Raw genomic sequence first — 19,078 nt, 5'->3', positions numbered from 1 at the left:
GCCTGAATACGGTGTTAATGCCTAAAGCCCATTTACACATTGACAATTGAAACGGCAATTTATGGCAGTTTTACATTCCTCCATGGTCAACGAGCAATGCCTAAAGCCCCATTTACACATTGACAATTGAAACGGCAATTTATGGCAGTTTTACATTCCACCATGGTCAACGAGCATTGACTAAAGCCCCATTTACACTTTGACAATTAAAACAGCAATTTATGGCAGTTGTACATTCCGCCATGGTCCACGAGCAATGCGTAAAGCCCCATTTACACATTGACAATTGAAACGGCAATTTATGGCAGTTGTACATTCCGTCATGGTCAACGAACAACGTGTTGACACATTAGTTGGGTTGACACAGTACTTGCTCAACTTAAGAATTAGGTTGAAAACTTAATCATCTACGATTAGGTTGCTAATCATCAATGATTAGTGCCGTATAGATGCACTAAAAAATTAGCAATTTTTAAGTTTAGTTGAAAAATCAGACTCCAAAATTTCTTAGAGTTTACGCTCAATTCACGAGCAGCGGGGGGTCCGCAGTCTATCATTAGGGACCTTTAGATTGAGTGGACGAGAACACGAGGAACGCCGACTGATCATGCGTGTCAACTACTTAACTGCCCATGTTGACTACAATTAGAAATCTTTTAGATTGCACTCGACGATATACATGCATGTAGGAAGTAATACTATGAACATCACGGACAAAGAAAGAAGATAAAATATACAGTTCCTCATTTTACCCTCAACAGAAGAACATCCCTTCACTGCTATTATGTAAAAATGTGTAGAACAGGTGACTATGCATGTGACACCTGTTCTACACATTTTTACATAATAGCAGGGAAGGGATGTTCCTTTGTCTACCTGAGGAACTGTATATTTTATGCGCACGCGGCATACTAGTACCTTGAGCATGTAAAGGCGCTATAAAAATACCAATATGTATGTATGTATGTACTAGATTTAGGAAAATCAAGGTTGACGCATTCTCGATCGCCGACTGAGACGACGTAACGCATGCGCAGTGCCTTGAAATGACGTCACACGTTGCAGTCAAAGCTGTAGACGTGCAAATCTAAAAGTCCCTATTATCCCGTGTGGACGTAATTTAATCAATGAGCTCCACGATTAGCGTGACCTCTCCGTCAACCCTCTGTGCGTCCCTGTAGCTGGGATTATCTCGGCACTTCCGGCCAATGATTGATTGGGAGGGTTGCTTAAAAACTTAATCTTAAACATAAGTTTTCGTGTGGACGCTCATTATTTATGGGGTAAGCTCTTATTGATGATTAGCAATTGTCGATGATTAGGTACTGTTTAAATGTAACTATTGTAGGACATTAGAGGCCTGCTGTTGTGGAGGAACGTGGGACAGATTTATTGCTTTAAAGGTAGGCGTGAATTAGATCTCTAAATTTGAATCTTACAACAACAAAAAACAAAAAAAATGTTATACAATTTTGATAATAGCTAGGTAGCTTCCAAAGAATGAATGGAATCTTGATACATATTTGTACTGCCTTCATGCTATCTGAAAGAAAAGTATCAGGTTGGATAATTAATGTAGGTGACCTTTGGGAAAATCAATTCTAGCATATTAATTTAGCATGAAAAGTGCATACGGTAAGTAGTGTTTTGTCAAGCCCAGGGCCCCGTTGCATAAAACTATTGTATCTTAACAATTTATGGTATCTGTGCAAACTATGGTTATTACCATAGCAACACTGCTTGATAGCTAATCAAAATCAAGAAATCAATGGTATTTACCATAGTTTGCAGAGATACCATTAATTGTAAAGATACAATAGTTTTATGCAATGGGGCCTTGATGGTCGATATGTATGAAATACTAAATTGTTATAATGAGTTGGACTGTATTATGAAATGTTTGAGTGACATCAAAGTATGCAAATTAGTTGTTACCAAAGTTGAATTTGTGATGGAATCTAACTTGGTTTTATTCATTTTTTTGTATTGTATATTTTGTCATGTTTTACTTGTATTTTTCATTTTTTGTTTTGATGACAGGTGCCATCTGCCATTTGGACTTTGACTGAATAAAGTTTTTGGAGTGTAGGTATACCGAGTGTCTGAAACAAAAGTTGACACTTTTGAATATTCTGCCAAATAAAAAATGTGAAACATTTTTGAGAAATTGTCATATGTATGGATGGTTGAAGCTCTCGTCTATCATATGGCAATAACAAATCTAATAATAATTGTTTCTTGGGTAAGCACTGGCCACTTTTGTAAAGGGTATGAAAATTAGGTTGCGCAAGATTTGGCTGAGCGAGAAGTCCCCCAGCATAACAATTGTTAATGGTCTGTTCAATTTATGATTAATTACGATGGATATGGGTTTGGGCTGTGTATGATGTGTCCCACCTCTTGCCCCACCCCACCCAACTACATTTAAAGGAGAATGAAACCCTGATTTTTAGTCTTAGGCCAAAAAAAAAAAAATTGTTCGGTTGTCCTCGATTGCTTTTCTAGAGTAGGGGCGGGCGGGCGGATTTTTTTTTTTTTTTTTTTTTTTTTTTTAAATTCATTTTTTGTGTGTATTTTTTTTATTTTTATTTTTTTTATTTTTTTTTCTTTGAAATACAGCACCTTTTAAATCTCCATTGTACTACTTATAGCTACTTGCGCCCTCTTTGTAGCAAACAATGCCTAATCGGTGACCATTGGTCCCCATGATCCTCTTTATCTTATATTAACTGAGAGCTGATTTGATGAGATAACCACCTGTCCAGTGACCTTGCAGGGTGGTCTAATCCCTCCTGTAAACTAGTACAGATGGGGTTTAAAATGAGTTTAAGATTTGAATGAACGGCATTTTGACATAGAAAAATAAAAATGGCAAGTTTAATAAATACCTAATTGCGTACTGAAAAGATCAAACTGGCAACGGGACGCATTTTGATCCTTGCAAATGCATAAAATGGTATGTTTGGCATTTAAGATTGCTCCCCCCCCCCCAAAAAAAAAAAAATGAAAAAAAAAAATGAAAAAATGAAAAAAAAGAAAACAAAATTGAATTAAAAAAAAAAAAATACGAGCGGCCCGAAAATGACGAGCGGGCGGTCGAGGACAACCAAACAACTTTTTTTTTTTGGCCTTATTGTGTTAATCAAAAGTTAAATAATTATTATTCAGGTACAGAAATTATGCTTGCACAACAACTGCAAGCGAAACCAGAGCCGCATGAAGATCCCCTACTATGCGGTTGTCTGCTTCAACAGGAGGTTCCACTGTACTAAAAAAAAAAAAAAATTCATGAGGTCATTTTGCTGGTCTCAACTATTTTATTTCTTTGGGTTTTTTTGGGGCTAATATAACAAGGTAATTTTTATGGTCCCAAGGGCTTTGTTATAATGAGATTTTACTGTATATCAAAACAAGCGTTGTGTATATCAAAACATTTAAAATGGGCCTAAATTATACTGCCCTACTTTGGCAAAAGGAAGCAAGTGACATACCATCTAAATTTGAGTTATTTATGTTTTTATATCTGCAAATGACAGACACATTTTGTTTCTTTACAAGACATTTCACGACTCACGACAATAAGCCTCTAGCACTCTAAAGCTAGTTGGTGAGTCAAAGAAGAGTTGTGGTATACAACACCTTGTCTGTGTGCGGGCAACTCACGACAATAACCCTAGCACTCTTAAGCTAGTTGGTGAGTCAAAGAAGAGTTGTGGTGGACAGTCAGGGAAAGTCTGTGTACGGGAAACTCACGACAATAAGCCTCTAGCACTCTAAAGCTAGTTGGTGAGACAAAGAAGAGTTGTGGTAGACAGCACCTTGTCTGTGTGCGGGCAACTCACGACAATAAGCCTCTAGCACTCTTAAGCTAGTTGGTGAGTCAAAGAAGAGTTGTGGTAGACAGTCAGGGAAAGTCTGTGTGCGGGCAACTCACGTCCATAAGCTTCTAGCACTCTAAAGCTAGTTGGTGAGTCAAAGAAGAGTTGTGGTAGACAGCACCTTGTCTGTGTGCGGGCAACTCACGACAATAAGCCTCTAGCACTCTTAAGCTAGTTGGTGAGTCAAAGAAGAGTTGTGGTAGACAGTCAGGGAAGTCTGTGTGCGGGCAACTCACGACAATAAGCCTCTAGCATTGTGGTAGACAGCAAAACATTTTACAGCTTTGACAATATTTACGACTTGAACTTTGAACTTTTGTCACTTGCTTCCTTTTGCCAAAGTAGGACAGTATAATCTAATACAATACATATGCTATCAACTTTTTTTCTTGTGTTTCTCTTTGACAGGTACTGGTTGAAGCAGATTTCATTATCATCTCCATCTCATCTCATACCATCTCATCTCATACCATTTCATCTTCACCCACAAAACTCATAATCTTGAGTTTTTGAGAAAAGCACTCATTCAAACCTTCATCTATCATAAAGTCTGTGTGCGGGCAACTCACGACAATAACCCTAGCACTCTTAAGCTTTGGTGAGTCAAAGAAGAGTTGTGGTATACAGCACCTTGTCTGTGTGCGGGCAACTCACGACAATAACCCTAGCACTCTTAAGCTTTGGTGAGTCAAAGAAGAGTTGTGGTAGACAGTCAGGGAAAGTCTGTTTGCGGGCAATTCACGACAATAAGCCTCTAGCACTCTTAAGCTAGGTTGGTGAGTCAAAGAAGAGTTGTGGTAGACAGCAACTTGTCTGTGTGCGGGCAACTCACGACAATAACCCTAGCACTCTTAAGCTTTGGTGAGTCAAAGAAGAGTTGTGGTAGACAGTCAGGAAATTTTACAATTTTGAACATATTGACGAATTTACGAACTTGAACATTTGAATCCTTCATTATCTTACTCTATCTACTCAATCTGAATCTTCATTATCTTACTCTGTCTACTCAATCTGAATCTTTATTATCTTACTCTATCTACTCAATCTGAATCTTCATTATCTTACTCTATCTACTCAATCTGAATCTTCATTATCTTACTCTTTCTACTCAATCTGAATCTTCATTATCTTACTCTATCTACTCAATCTGAATCTTCATTATCTTACTCTGTCTACTCAATCTGAATCTTTATTATCTTACTCTATCTACTCAATCTGAATCTTCATTATCTTACTCTATCTACTCAATCTGAATCTTCATTATCTTACTCTATCTACTCAATCTGAATCTTTATTATCTTACTCTATCTACTCAATCTGAATCTTCATTATCTTACTCTGTCTTACTGAAACTCAATCTTGATCTTACTCTGTCTTTCTGAAATTGAATCTTCAATTTCTGTGTTGTGTTGCTCAAACTGTGTGAAATTGTGTGAAAACTAGAAAATAAGATACGAAACGAGATTTGACAAGAGTGTTAATAAACAATAAAGAGAAGAAAATTTCTTTTTGAGTTGATTTTTAGTGAAAGAAATAAAGCTGACTGGTTGATTGCTTGTTTAAGATATTGGAGAAAATTGTTAGTGTATAGAGAAAAAAAAGTGAATTGATTGAATAACTGAATTGTTAGAAATTGATTGTGAGAGATAGAGATATTTTTGATTGGTTGGTTGATTGAGTGATTTGATAAAAGTGAAATTCGTGAATATTACCTTTAGCATATAAGGTTGAATATAGAAACATAACTTTAAGACCAACAAGAGTGTTAATAAACAATAAATAAAAGAAAATTTCTTTTTTGAGTTGATTTTTAGTGAAAGAAATAAAGTTGACTGGTTGATTGCTTGTTTAAGATATTGGAGAAAATTGTACAGAGAAAAAAAAGTGTATTGATTGAATAACTGAATTGGTAGAAATCGATTGTGAGAGAGATATTTTTGATTGGTTGGTTGATTGAGTGATTTGATAAAAGTAAAATTTGTGAATATTACCTCTAGCATATAAGGTTGAATTTAGAAACATAACTTTAAGACCAACTAAGGCAAAACTAGAACACTTCGTACTAGCAGAGAGAAAGTAGAGGAATTACACGATAAAAATAACAGAACACAGAAATTTATTTTAAAGAGCGCCATCTTGAGGCAAAAACAATACTTCCAAACACATCGTAAACAGAAATTTAGTTACATCGAGGTATTAATTTATTTTGGTCTTTACTGAGACGACGGTTTGAAGAACACATTCTACTTTTGTATTGATATAGGGTTGTATAAAAGTGTTGATTGATAAAGAAAGAAATTTGTGTCTGGATATAGGCTCCTGTAGTGTTCATAGCTTTAGTATTATAAGTAAGCCGATTGCAGAGAGGTTGAGAACGAACATTGTATCGGGATATAAATATAGTTTTATAAATATAAATCGGCTTGATCGATTAGAAAGATAATAAGAAAAATATTTAAATTAGGATATAAAGTGGACTTTTTTTACACAGAGTTTTAATACAGATTGTTGTTAATAGAGCGCCATCACAAGGCAAATTAATATAATAAAGAGAAATTCCGTCACGATCAATACCTTCTAGATTAATATTTAACACAATTGCCGAAGAGCGCCATCTTTTGTTGAAAGCTATATATTTTTCTAGGCATTAATTTTCATTTTTGTTAAAAGGAAATAATTCCAAGAAGGAATACAGTATTGACAAGATATTGCATTGTCTATTATACAAAATACAACATACATTGACCTATAATCCATACATTTAACTTTAAAAAATAAAGAAATCCCCCCAAAAGCAAACACTTTGAACAGCAAATCAAAGACCATTACAAGGCAATTTGAGGTGATCAAGACATTACAGCTCGAATAGAAGGCTTCCTCTAAAGGAGTTTTTATCTTGAAACAAAAACATAATAGTCTGTATATAGTTCAGGCTTTGATATACACTGAATTTCAGTAAAGATTTTGAATTGATATTGACAACAGTGATACTTCAAATTACAATTGTGCATCATAATTTGAATACAGATACACTGTATAAGATAATTTGGAACGGAAAACCTTGTCTTGGCAAAAAAGCAAAAGGGCAGTTGTAATCTTATAGTTCAAAGCTTTGTACGAAATATTTTGTGATGGAGGAATACACTGATACATGTTGTGTTTGTAAGAATTTAATTGGAGAGGATGAGATTACTGTAACTTGCAAGTCATGTACTGGTCCCTATCATGTTACTTGTATGGGTTTTCCATGTAAGGAGACAATCAATGACACAAATGATAGAAGATTGATAGACACTACTGAATTCAAGACAGTTGTTGATGAAATCTTAGATGTACTGTCTACTTGTGCACCGCTGATGAATTCAGAGTTTGATGCATGCTGCATATGTGAAAGTGAGATCGGAAATGACATAAGTTCACTTTGTGAGTTTTGCAATAGTCATTTTCATGTTTCATGTATGCAACTGCCCTGTGAAGACAAACTGAATGATAGGAGATTGATTTGGATTTGTTCTTTGTGTGGAAATAACAACATCGCTCATCGCATGTTTGATCAAGTATGTATCCCTTCTCATTTCAATAGATACGAACTTCTTGGTGATCATGATGAACACTGTTACTTGGATTTGAACCAATCAAGGACCCTATCAAGTACGACCAACAAAAGAAAATGTGGCAGATCAAAGAAGAGGTATGGTAAAAAGGGAAAAAAAAACAATCGATTGAGAGGAACACAACATCATATAACTGACAGGAAAACAAATGAGTCTGATAGACATAATCCTTTGGCTATGGAAAATCCATCCCAAATAGAACACGAAGAGATGCAAAATGAAAAATTTGAGGATGACTGGGTAATTGTGAAATCAAGGAAGACGAAATGGGTGGAGAAACTAAAATCAAGAAAATTGTATCCCAAATCAATAGATGATCATCAAACAGACAGGAAAATCAGAAGAAAATCAGTGAATGGTGTAGTCTTGGAACCAGGTGTGACTTACATTGGCAAAGCAATGAAGACATTCTATGAAAGTCATGAGAAAAAAAATGGAAACCGAAAGAAAAATGTATGTAAGGAAAACAAGAATGTGAAAAGAGAAGATGTCAGTTTGCAGTCTTATGTAGAAACTCTTTTGGCTATATATGCATACAGTGTGCAATCCCCATGTTCAATGAAATTGTACAGTGAGACCTGTGTGCAAATTGAAACGATGCAGACACGATCTTGGGCTGACGTAGCAGGTTATTTGCCATCTCGATCAAGAACAGATTCATGTGTTGATATTCATGCCTGCACTCGTAATCTTTTTGAACAGATCAAGGATTTCCGAATGTACAGAGTTCATGCTGGTGGCAAGAGAAAAGAAGCAAAGAACAAGAAAGGTCGAGCAAGGAACAAGAAAGGTCAGTCTTCCAAAGCCGGGAAAAAAGGCACTGATGGAAATCACTCTTCTGATAAATCAGAGATTAGATTTGACAAAGATGAAGGAATAGAATTAGCAGTAAAGAATGAGAAGCTGGATACAAAGAAATCTATGAATGCAAGTGACCAAGGCCTTGATCCAAATACATGTAAAAATGATGAACACTCAGACCAGCATATTTGCAATATGAAAGACAACAAAGGTTCAGATGGAGTTGTGCAGGACGATTCAAAGAATAATCTGTTGAAATCAAATTTTGATGAAAATAGGGAAATTGAAACAGACGATGATAGTGGCAGTGATGTTCACATACCAGTGAAACGTTCGTGTGCAAGAAATTGTTTAGAATCTGATAGTGATACAGACACAAGTCCTGGATGTGATTTATTCGATAGAAGTGTTTTACCACAACGCAATATGCCTTTGAATGTTAGTGATAGACCAAAAGATATGCCCATAAATGAACCAGTAGACAATGTCTGTGAATCGGTATTGGAAAATGATGATATGATGAAAAATGATTTTTCAGATGTTTCAGATGGTGTACAAGAAGATGCAGTGTTTGACAATGACCTGAAGAATAGAAGCTTTGATACAGTAAAAGATGGTACAGACAATGATACTGATATGTCATTTAATGATCATGCTCATTCAAGGAATCCTTTAGAATCTTCTTCAGATTCAAATATCAAAGATGAAGACATTGAAAAGGCAATAGATGCTAATATGTACACATGTACTGATGAAACAGAAACAGAAGTTGAATTTGTAGCAGATCTTGGATTACGTGATAGACCTGATAAAGATTTCAAATTTGTACCCCTCCAGAATAATGACAAACAGAACATTTGTTCAAAACTGAATATCAGATATATAGGCAAAGGCTGTGATTCAAGGTTAGATAGAAATAGCTCTATTGGAGTTCCTTTACAGAGTAAACAAATTACTGGTGATGGCAATTGTTTCTTTCGTGCAATTTCCTATGTAATTTCTGGAACTGAGCATAATCATGCAATTTTAAGAAATGCCACTGTGAAACATTTATTGCAAACCAAGGACATGTTTAGTAATACATTGAGGCAAGAATATAGAACAGTCAGAGAATATGTTTTGAAACGTAGAATAAAGGAAGACGGAACGTGGGCTACAGACACTGAAATTAGCGCTTTAGCAAATTTAATCGATACTGATATTTATTCATACAATGACCAAGTACCATGTTGGCAATTGTTCTCTGCAAAGAAACCTGGAAGAATAAATATTGTAACATCTGATAAGGGAATTTATATACTGTACACAGGAAATGTTCATTTTAATGTTGTTGAATCTGTAGATTTTGTCAATTTCAATTCATTGGAACAGACAAGAACAACTAAAGAAGATAGAACGTCAAAGAGAACTTTGCCATGTCCATCAATTCAGGCTGATGTTAAAGTAAAGCATGTGTTCAAGAAGTGTAGATCCAAGTCGCAGATAGAGGAAGAAATTGATGAAGTAGTGGATAAGTCTCCTGAAACATTTCAAAACCATGTTGATCCAAAGGGAAAAAAACGTAGGCTCACGTTGGAGACTGGTACGATAAATCACGATGAGAGGAAAGGTACTGCAAATCTTTTTGACATGACATATGAACAGTGTGCAAGTAATCAGTCTGAATCAGTCGTTCACAACGAACGTAACACCAAGGACGAAACCCTTAAAAGTGATCACAAAGACAAATGCACGAGAGTCGATACACAAATAACGCTTGTTGCCCAAGGGACATTCAATCAAGGTGATACAAGATTTGGTGACTTAAGTGGAAAGCAGTGTGTTACCAATTCACTTTCTGCACTGTTGTATAGCAAGGTAAAAAATGTCAATGATTGGAAAAGTACAGATCTAGACAGGATTTTGAATAACGGTAATGAATTATACTGTTACATACGGCGATCCACTTCACTCGACAACCAATACTTATTGATATCTGATCTATTTGAATATTTGGATGCGTACAATGAATTGTTTAACATAGTACGCCGTGAACCAGTCACTGGATTGTTAGATGGAGATGAATTGATATTGGCCCAGTCTCTTTCGATGACATTGAAGCAAGCACTCGAAAAAGAACTCTGTACTGATTCTGATGCATGTTTTGTGACATTTGCTAGAAGTACTTTCATTGTATTATCTGGTCAAGATGGTTTCTTTATATTTGATTCACATTCCAGAAGCAGTCGAGGTTTCCTGAGTTGTAACGGACACAGTGTTGTACTTCGTACTCAAAGCTGGCAAGGTGTGTACAAGCATTGCATGAGGTTAGCAAAATCAATGGGATGCCCCCTGCACACCGAATATGAAGTAACTAGTGTATGTGCTAAAGCAACTTCCGGTAAGAATGAAACCTTGAAAGGCTATCCACAGTTACAGGATTTTGTTTGTAATCCAATTCCTTCGTCAAATACGCACAGTGAAAGTCAGTCTGGAAGCTCTGGATGTTCCATACATTGTGAAAGCTTTGATGAAGTTCAAATATTGGATGAGAGTGTTTCCCCACAAAAGATGATTGATAACCCAAATGTATTTCTCTTCCCTGAAGAAGCAAATGAAACAATCATTCATGATGTACATTATAACGGTCAGCACCCACAAAAGATGATTGATAACCCAAATGTATTTCTCTTCCCTGAAGAAGCAAATGAAACAATCATTCATGATGTACATTATAACGGTCAGGAATTGAAACTGAAGAGTGTGACAATTGGCTTAACCAAATTAAAAGAATCCCAGCTAAATAATAGTTGTCTTCTGAACGGAAATGACTCTATAAATACAGAATATGAAAATGAACAAAAAGGAGATTCCAAAAATTGTACTAAATCCGGGAATGACTCTGATAGATTAAATTTAGTGAACAAAGTTCAGAATTCCAACTCTATCTTAAGCAGAAAACGAAAATGGAGTAACCTCGAAAGCGATGCAAACGTTGATGTCGACCTTGGCAAGGAAATTCGAAAAACCAAATTGCTAAAAATGAATGAGAACGACAGCTTAAGAATTGATGCAAGCGAATGTGCTGATAGTCATGATGAATTAATAGTAATTGGAGAAGTTCATGTTAGAAATGTAGACCATGGAAAGAAAAAACGTAAAAATAGACAAAGTTCTAATCAAAAAAGGAAGCGCATGAGACAGCAAATGAGAGAAAAACGAGCCCTGGCCAAAGATGAAATCATTAAGAAAAAGGAAAAGTGTATTCACAATGCGCAAATGAAAAAAATTAAAATGAAAAATAAATATCAAAATGATTTAACCTACAAAATAGAAAAAATAAATGAAGTAAAAAAAAGGCAAAAAGAAATGTATGAAGAGGATTCAAATTTCAGGAACATACAGCTAAATATGATGAAAACCAAATATCATTTTGATTCACGTTATAAAAAGAAAATTTTGTATGGAAATAAACAAAAATATTTGAGAAATGAAGGATTCAAAGAAAATGTTAAAACAGCTATGAGGATTAAAATGAAAAATAGATATTGGAACGATGAACTATTTAAACGAATGCACAAGAGTAGAATAAGAAGTAAATACCAGCATGATGAACTATTTAAACGAATGCACAAGAGTAGAGTAAGAAGTAAATACCAGCATGATGAACTATTTAAACGAATGCATAAAAGCAAATTAAGAAGTAAATATTTGAACAACAAACATTTTAAGAAAAAACAACAAGATATCATGAAAAAACGAATAAAGGAATTATATCGCAACGATGAAAATTTTAAGAAAAAACAACAAGATATCATGAAAAAACGAATAAAGGAATTATATCGCAACGATGAAAATTTTAAGGAAAAACAACAAGATATCATGAAAAAACAAATGAAGAAATTATATTGCAACGATCAACAATTTAAACATACAAAAAAGGCAAATATGAAAACATTGTCCAAAATTAGATATAAAGGCAACGAATTTAAGGAAAAGAAATTGATGAGCTTAAAAATGAAATATAAAAGAATTGAAAAATATAGGCAAAATGTAATAAAACAAAATCGAAAAAGGTCTGTACTTCGAACGGTAAAATTGTCCGAGTTTGATATTGTACTTGAAGAATTTAGAAAGATAATTTCTCATGGCCCAGAATATGTGTGCTGTGTATGCTTAAAACTTCTCTTTGAGAACCAAGTATTGAAATGTAAAAAGAGTAATTATAAAATTCAGACATGCATAAGTGAAGAATATTTGCATGTTTGCAATTCAGAATGCCGGTCAAAATGTTTAATAGGCCAGTCAGCCAGATCGTCACTATGGATATGCTTCACCTGTCATAGAAAATTGCAAGCTGGAAAAGTACCTGCAGAAGCAAATATGAACAATTTACAACTACATGAAGTTCCAAAAGAACTTGCCAATCTGAACAATTTAGAACAGCATTTGATTGCATTGAATATTCCTTTCATGAAGTTAATGGCCTTGCCTAAAGGTGGTCAAAATGGAGTCCATGGCCCAGTCGTGTGCGTGCCTTCAAACACTTATGAAACAGTAGATATGTTGCCAAGACCACAGACTGAAGATCAATTGATCCGTGTTAAACTCAAACGAAAATTGTCGTACAAAAGCTATTATGAGTACAAATTTGTAGATAAATCTAACTTGCTTAATGCTCTGCAGTATTTAAAAGCAAATAATAAGTGGTATTTTGATGTTACAGTAAATGATAAATGGGAAAACTCACTTGAACGAAATGAAAAAGATAATGAAAAGGAAGAAGCAGTGGAAATCGGTGGTAAAGCTCGTTTAGCAAAATATTGGAAGGAAATGGAAGAACAAATTGATTACATTTTGTCCAAAGACAAAAATACTAATGAAAACATGCAAGACAACAGTAAACTACACAAAAAAATAAATGACAAGGACACTGAAGACGATATGGAAGAACGATTACGCGGTATTCAGTTAGACTCGTGTCTCCAGCCAGTAGATATTGGACAGGAAATATTAGATCAGTATTTTGAAGACATAATATGTTGTGCTCCTTGTGAAGGAAGAAGCCCTGTATCAATTCTACAAGATGAAAGCAATGAGGCCAAATGTTTCCCAGTATTATTTCCTAAAGGTCAACCAACATTCCATGATAGAAGAGATGAAAAAATAACATTAGGACGTTATCTCCATAACCGACTGATGCACGTGGACAACAGATTTGCTCAGAATACAGATTACATCTTTTATGCACAATATATTTATGAAATTCAACAGGTTATATCACAAGTTTCTATCGCTTTAAGGCAAAGTCCAAACAAAAAAGATGATTCGTCTTCAATAACTGCCTCAGATTTGAAAGATGCAGAGAAAGTTAAAAAAATACTAAAATCAGACAAGGGCTATAAATTTTTAAAGCAAATTCGTGGAACACCTCCATTCTGGCAAAAGACACAAAAAGATGTTCTCGCAATGGTACGACAGCTTGGAAAGCCGACATGGTTTGCTTCTTTCTCATCTGCCGATATGAGATGGCCAGAATTAATGAATACATTGCTTAGACAAAAAGGAGACACCAGGGAATCGAGTGAATTAGACTATACAGAAAAATGTAATCTTTTAAGATCAAATCCAGTAACAGTTGCCAGAATGTTTGATAAAAGATTTCACACTTTTATGAAGAGAGTTATTTTATCTCCCGCTGCACCGATTGGTAAAGTAGTTGATTCATTTTGGAGAGTAGAGTATCAAGCCCGTGGTTCCCCTCACATTCATGCCTTGTTCTGGGTTCAAAATGCTCCACAGTTGGGTATCGATAAAGATGATGATGTCGTACAATTCGTAGATAAATACATTTCTTGCCAGAAACCGGATGAAAAGGAAGATCAAGAACTACATGAAATAGTGAGCAAGGTCCAACAACACAGTAAGAAACATTCTAAATCTTGCACAAAAACGGGAAAAGCGTGTAGATTTAATTTCCCAAGACCACCATCTGAAAAAACATTCATTGTAACACCTGTTGAAGAGATTCCAGCTAAAGATTGTGGGAAAGTGCAAAATAAGGGAAAGGACAATGATCAAATTAAAGCTTCTAAAAAGATTAAAGATGATGCAGAGAAATTGTTGAAGTCAGTTAAAGATGCATTATCCAATGGAATCGAGTACAACAGTGTAAACCATCTCTTTGAAAAGCTTGGCATTACACAAAATCAATTTGAGAATGCACATAATGAATTAGCATCACAACAAAGTATAATCATCAAAAGAGAAATACAAGATGTATGGGTAAATCAGTTTAATCCAAGTCTACTAAGAAGCTGGAATGCCAACATGGATTTGCAGTTTGTAACAAATGTATTTGCATGCGTGGCTTATATTGTATCCTACATGTCAAAAGCTGAACGAGAAATCGGAATGCTATTGAGTCATACACTATCAGAAATGAAAGAGGGAAATGAAAACGCAAAGGAAAGCATGAAAAAACTTGGCCAGGTGTACATGCAAAATCGTGAAGTGTCTGCTCAAGAAAGCGTCTATCGTGTTTGCAGTCTCAGATTGAAAGAATGTTCTAGGAAAGTGGAATTCATTCCTGTTGGACCCGACCCTGTCAGAATGAGTTTACCATTAAGCGTTATAAAAAGCAGACCAGATAACGATAATGATGATGATGAGAATGTTTGGATGCCTAGCAAGCTCGACAGATACAAAGCTCGACCTAGAAACGCAGAATTCAGTGATATGTGTCTTGCAACGTTTTGTTCTCAGTATAGAATCTTAACTGCATCCCAAAAGCCAAGTACAAGAAGTAAAAATGTCTTTAAATTAGATAACGATCTGGGGTATATTCAGAAGCGTACTCGTACGGGAGATGCAGTTGTAAGATATCCCCGATTCTCACCCATTATCTCACCCGAAAAATATTATTTGAGCATTTTGCAACTCTTTCTGCCATATTTTGAAGATGGACAATTAAAGCCCCCAACATTTGAAACACATGAAGAGTTCTACGAGACAGGTTCTGTGAAAATATGTGGACGTGAATTGGAGAAAGTCTGGTCAATTGTCTGTACTAACCGAAAGAAGTTTGAAATGAACGCCGATGCAATTGATCATGCACAGGAGCATCTTGACAAATTTGGTCCACACGAAGATGCATGGGGTCTTTTATGTCCGGAAAAGGAAGTAGAGCGACTTGAACATCCCAAAGAAAATGTAGATGTCGAAGATTGTGATGGAGATCTTGATATCCCAGATTTAAAGAATGAACCGAAAAAAGATGACTATAGCATCGAACTACGTTCGGTAAAAATTTCCAAACAAGATGGACATTCTTTGATGAGGTCTTTGAATGAGAAGCAACAGAGTGTTTTTTACAAAATACGACAGTGGTGTTTAGATAGAGTAAATGGAAAATCGGTCGAACCGTTTCATATGTTTCTAACTGGAGGTGCTGGCACTGGAAAGAGTCATTTGATCAAATGTCTTTACTATGAAGCAACACGTATACTAGCCCGAATGTTGCCACATCCTGATGATGTCTCAGTATTGAAAATGGCTCCAACCGGAGTAGCTGCATACAATATCAATGGCCATACTATACATAGTATTCTTTCTATTCCAATCAATGCACAAGTACTGTATCAACCGCTGAGTGATGAGAAAATAAGTGTCCTTCGAAATAAGCTGGCTGAATTGCAAATTTTAATCATAGATGAAGTATCAATGGTAGATCAAAAGATGATGTCTTACATTCACGGCCGCCTACGACAAATAAAACAATCACGAGATCAAACTGCTTTTGCTGGTGTTTCAGTTATTGCTGTGGGAGACATGTATCAGTTACCTCCAGTCTTAGGAACTCCTTTATATAAAGACACACTCAATGGTGCATTGTGGAATGCTAATTTCAAGAAAGTAGAACTTGAAGACATTATGAGACAAAAAGACGATACCCAATTCGCTTTTCTCTTAAATAGATTACGTGTAAAACAAGGGGAAGAGATTCTCTGTGATGAAGACCTAGCAATGCTCAAGTCCTGCGAGACTGGTGAAGAATGTGAAAATGCTCTGCATATCTATGCATGTAACAATGAAGTAGATGCTTGGAACAAGAAATTATTGCATACAAAATGTGGAGATGTGATATGCGTAAAAGCACAAGACATGGACAAAGATGTTAAAAAAGGAAATCAAATACGGGAAAAACCTTATACAAAGAAGAAAACCCAGTTGCCTCCTTATCTGTGGATTGCAGTTAATGCTAGAGTGATGCTGCTCAAAAACATTGATGTTAGTAAAGGCCTGACAAATGGATGTTTCGGAAATGTAACAGAAATAATAACGGATCATACAAATTTGAATCCAGTTTGCATCAAAGTTAATTTTGAGAAGGCCGATATTGGTATTCATTCAATCGAAATGTCTCAAGAATCCATTGGTAAGAAATATGTGAGAAAACAATTTCCACTTAAGCTTGCTTATGCTTGCACAATTCATAAAGTACAAGGTTCGACATTAGACAAAGCTGTTGTATCATTAAAAAATGTATTTCAATCTGGACAGGCATATGTTGGGCTTAGTCGCGTTACTTCGTTATCTGGACTTGTGATAGAACATTTCGATCCTAAACGTATATATTGTAATCCAGAAATTAAAGAACGCATTGAGATTATGAAGCCGTTTATCGAGAATGAAACTTCTGAAGATATTCACGATTATAACTTTTCTTTGGTAATGCAAAATGTACAAGGATTAAAACAGCATTTTATCGATTTCAAATCCCAGTGCCAATTTGTGAATGTAGATTGTATTTGCTTGACCGAAACATGGATTAATGATGATGATCTCTGTGACGTTATTTTAGATAACTTTCGATTTTATCATCAGCCACGACATCTTTCATACTGTAATTCTGGAGTTGGAAATGTACTCAAAGAACAATCGCACGGAGGTGTTGCAATGTATATCAAGAATACATATTCAAGTAGATTAGACATATCTGTCGACAACTTAGAGTTTATTGCAATTCTTGTCACCAAACCAGTTTCTGTTGTGATTTCAGTTGTTTATCGACCTCCATCATATAGTATCAAATCATTCTGTGAATCATTAGACAATTTGCTAGATGCATTACACAAAAGAAGCATTAGGTGTATTGTGATGGGAGATTTTAATGAGGATTTGTTTAAAGGTTCTTCACAGGTAAACAAGCTGATGTGTAATAAAGGTTACAAACAGCATGTTGTTAATGGTACTACTGAGAAGGGGACATTGATAGATCATGTGTACAGCAAGGGACTAGATTTATTGGAAACAGAGGTCATCCCTACATATTATAGTTACCATGAAGCTGTTAAGATTGCATTTTGATATTTATTGTAAGGCCAAATAAAAAATAAAACATGTTTAGCGTCCTGTTTTTTTTGAAAAAAAAGAAGGAGGCCCTTTACACCTGGAGTAATTTGGCAATTCTATGACATATCTTTTTGCTTTGAAAATGTTACATTGGGGTTGCATAGACAGAATACTTTTTATGTCAAATGCGTTCATTAATAAGGTTAACACTTTTAAAAAAGAAAAATTCAGTGCTGTTCATATTCCTAATCTTCAAATGATTTTTTTTATTTCACTTCAGATAACTGCTTCAGATGACTGCAAAGCGCAACGTTGCAAAGCTCATTTCTACAACCCTAGTCATCAATGACAGTGCACCACCATATCCCTTTGCTCACCAGTTGAAACAAACTACCGCCCTCGAGTCAGAAGGCTGTCCTCATCATCCAACACACAGCGGTAACATCACCCAAGGACTTCAGCCCTCCGGTGATACCTGGTTCAGCAAAGACTAGGCCTTGGGGAGTGTTTACGGCTCTGTCATCATAACAGCATTGTGGCAGAAGTATGGAACACCAGCATATACAGGGTAAGGAAAGATTGCCAAACTAAAATGTTTGAAAAAGCCTAACCCTACTGTACTGAGTTATTTCAAGCTCCTCCGGATAGATGGTTGACCTCGGCCACTACACTGTTGATTCCCACAAAATTGGCACACCTGGAGTAAATTGGCAATTCTATGACATATCTTTTTGCTTTGAAAATGTTACATTGGGGTTGCATAGACAGAACACTTTTTATGTCAAATGCGTTCATTAATAAGGTTAACACTTTTAAGAAAGAAAAATTGAGTACTGTTCATATTCCTAATCTTCAAATGATTTTTTTAAATTTCACTTCTTGAGATAACTTCTTCAGATGACTGCAAAGCGCAACATTGCAAAGCTCACTTCTACAACCCTAGTCACCAATGACCGTGCACCACCATACCCCTTTGCTCACCAGTTCAAACAAACTACCGCCCTCGAGTCAGAAGGCTGTCCTCATCGTCCAACACACAGCGGTAACATCACCCCAGGACTTCAGCCCTCCGGTGATACCTGGTTCAGCGAAGACTAGGCCTTGGGGAGTGTTTACGGCTTTGTCACCAAAACAGCATTGTGGCAGAAGTATGGAACACCAGCATATACATGTAATGTATCGGGACCTTTACAGGGTAAGGAAAGATTGCCAAACTAAAATGTTTGAAAAAGCCTAACCCTACTGTACAGAGTTATTTCAAGCTCCTCCTGATAGATGGCTGACCACGGCCACTACACTAGTGATTCCCACAAAATTGGCACACCTGGAGTAAATTGGCAATTCTATGACATATCTTTTTGCTTTGAAAATGTTACATTGGGGTTGCATAGACAGAATACTTTTTATGTCAAATGCGTTCATTAATAATGTGAACACTTTCAAAAAAGAAAC

The 19,078-nt window shown here is 35.8% G+C and overlaps 1 protein-coding gene across 38 annotated transcripts in view; it reads left to right on the top strand.

The window, feature by feature from the left end:
• The window catches only part of LOC115918239, a 30,991-nt gene that overhangs the window by 6,303 nt on the left and 5,610 nt on the right, over window positions 1-19,078 (top strand). For 16 of the 38 annotated variants that reach the window (XR_004066587.1, XR_004066579.1, XR_004066597.1 and 13 more), the window contains exons 1-4: window positions 8,935-10,150; window positions 10,513-10,577; window positions 17,907-18,194; window positions 18,511-18,821. Coding sequence is in view for 2 of the 38 variants with exons in the window: in XM_030999088.1 (XP_030854948.1) it covers window positions 9,029-10,150; window positions 10,513-10,539 (1,149 nt within the window). In the remaining 36 variants the exon portion in view is untranslated. Of the gene's footprint in view, window positions 1-2,040; window positions 2,086-4,286; window positions 4,477-7,461; window positions 7,570-8,194; window positions 8,283-8,831; window positions 8,910-8,934; window positions 10,151-10,512; window positions 11,515-17,906; window positions 18,443-18,510; window positions 18,822-19,078 lie in introns of those variants that run through there. The other 22 variants (XR_004066599.1, XR_004066598.1, XR_004066594.1 and 19 more) reach the window with 17 other exon arrangements.

The sequence above is a fragment of the Strongylocentrotus purpuratus genome, unplaced genomic scaffold, assembly GCF_000002235.5.
Source record: "Strongylocentrotus purpuratus isolate Spur 01 unplaced genomic scaffold, Spur_5.0 spur5_scaffold_5, whole genome shotgun sequence".
NCBI lineage: Eukaryota > Metazoa > Echinodermata > Echinoidea > Camarodonta > Strongylocentrotidae > Strongylocentrotus > Strongylocentrotus purpuratus.
This window is presented reverse-complemented; position numbering and strand designations above follow the sequence as displayed.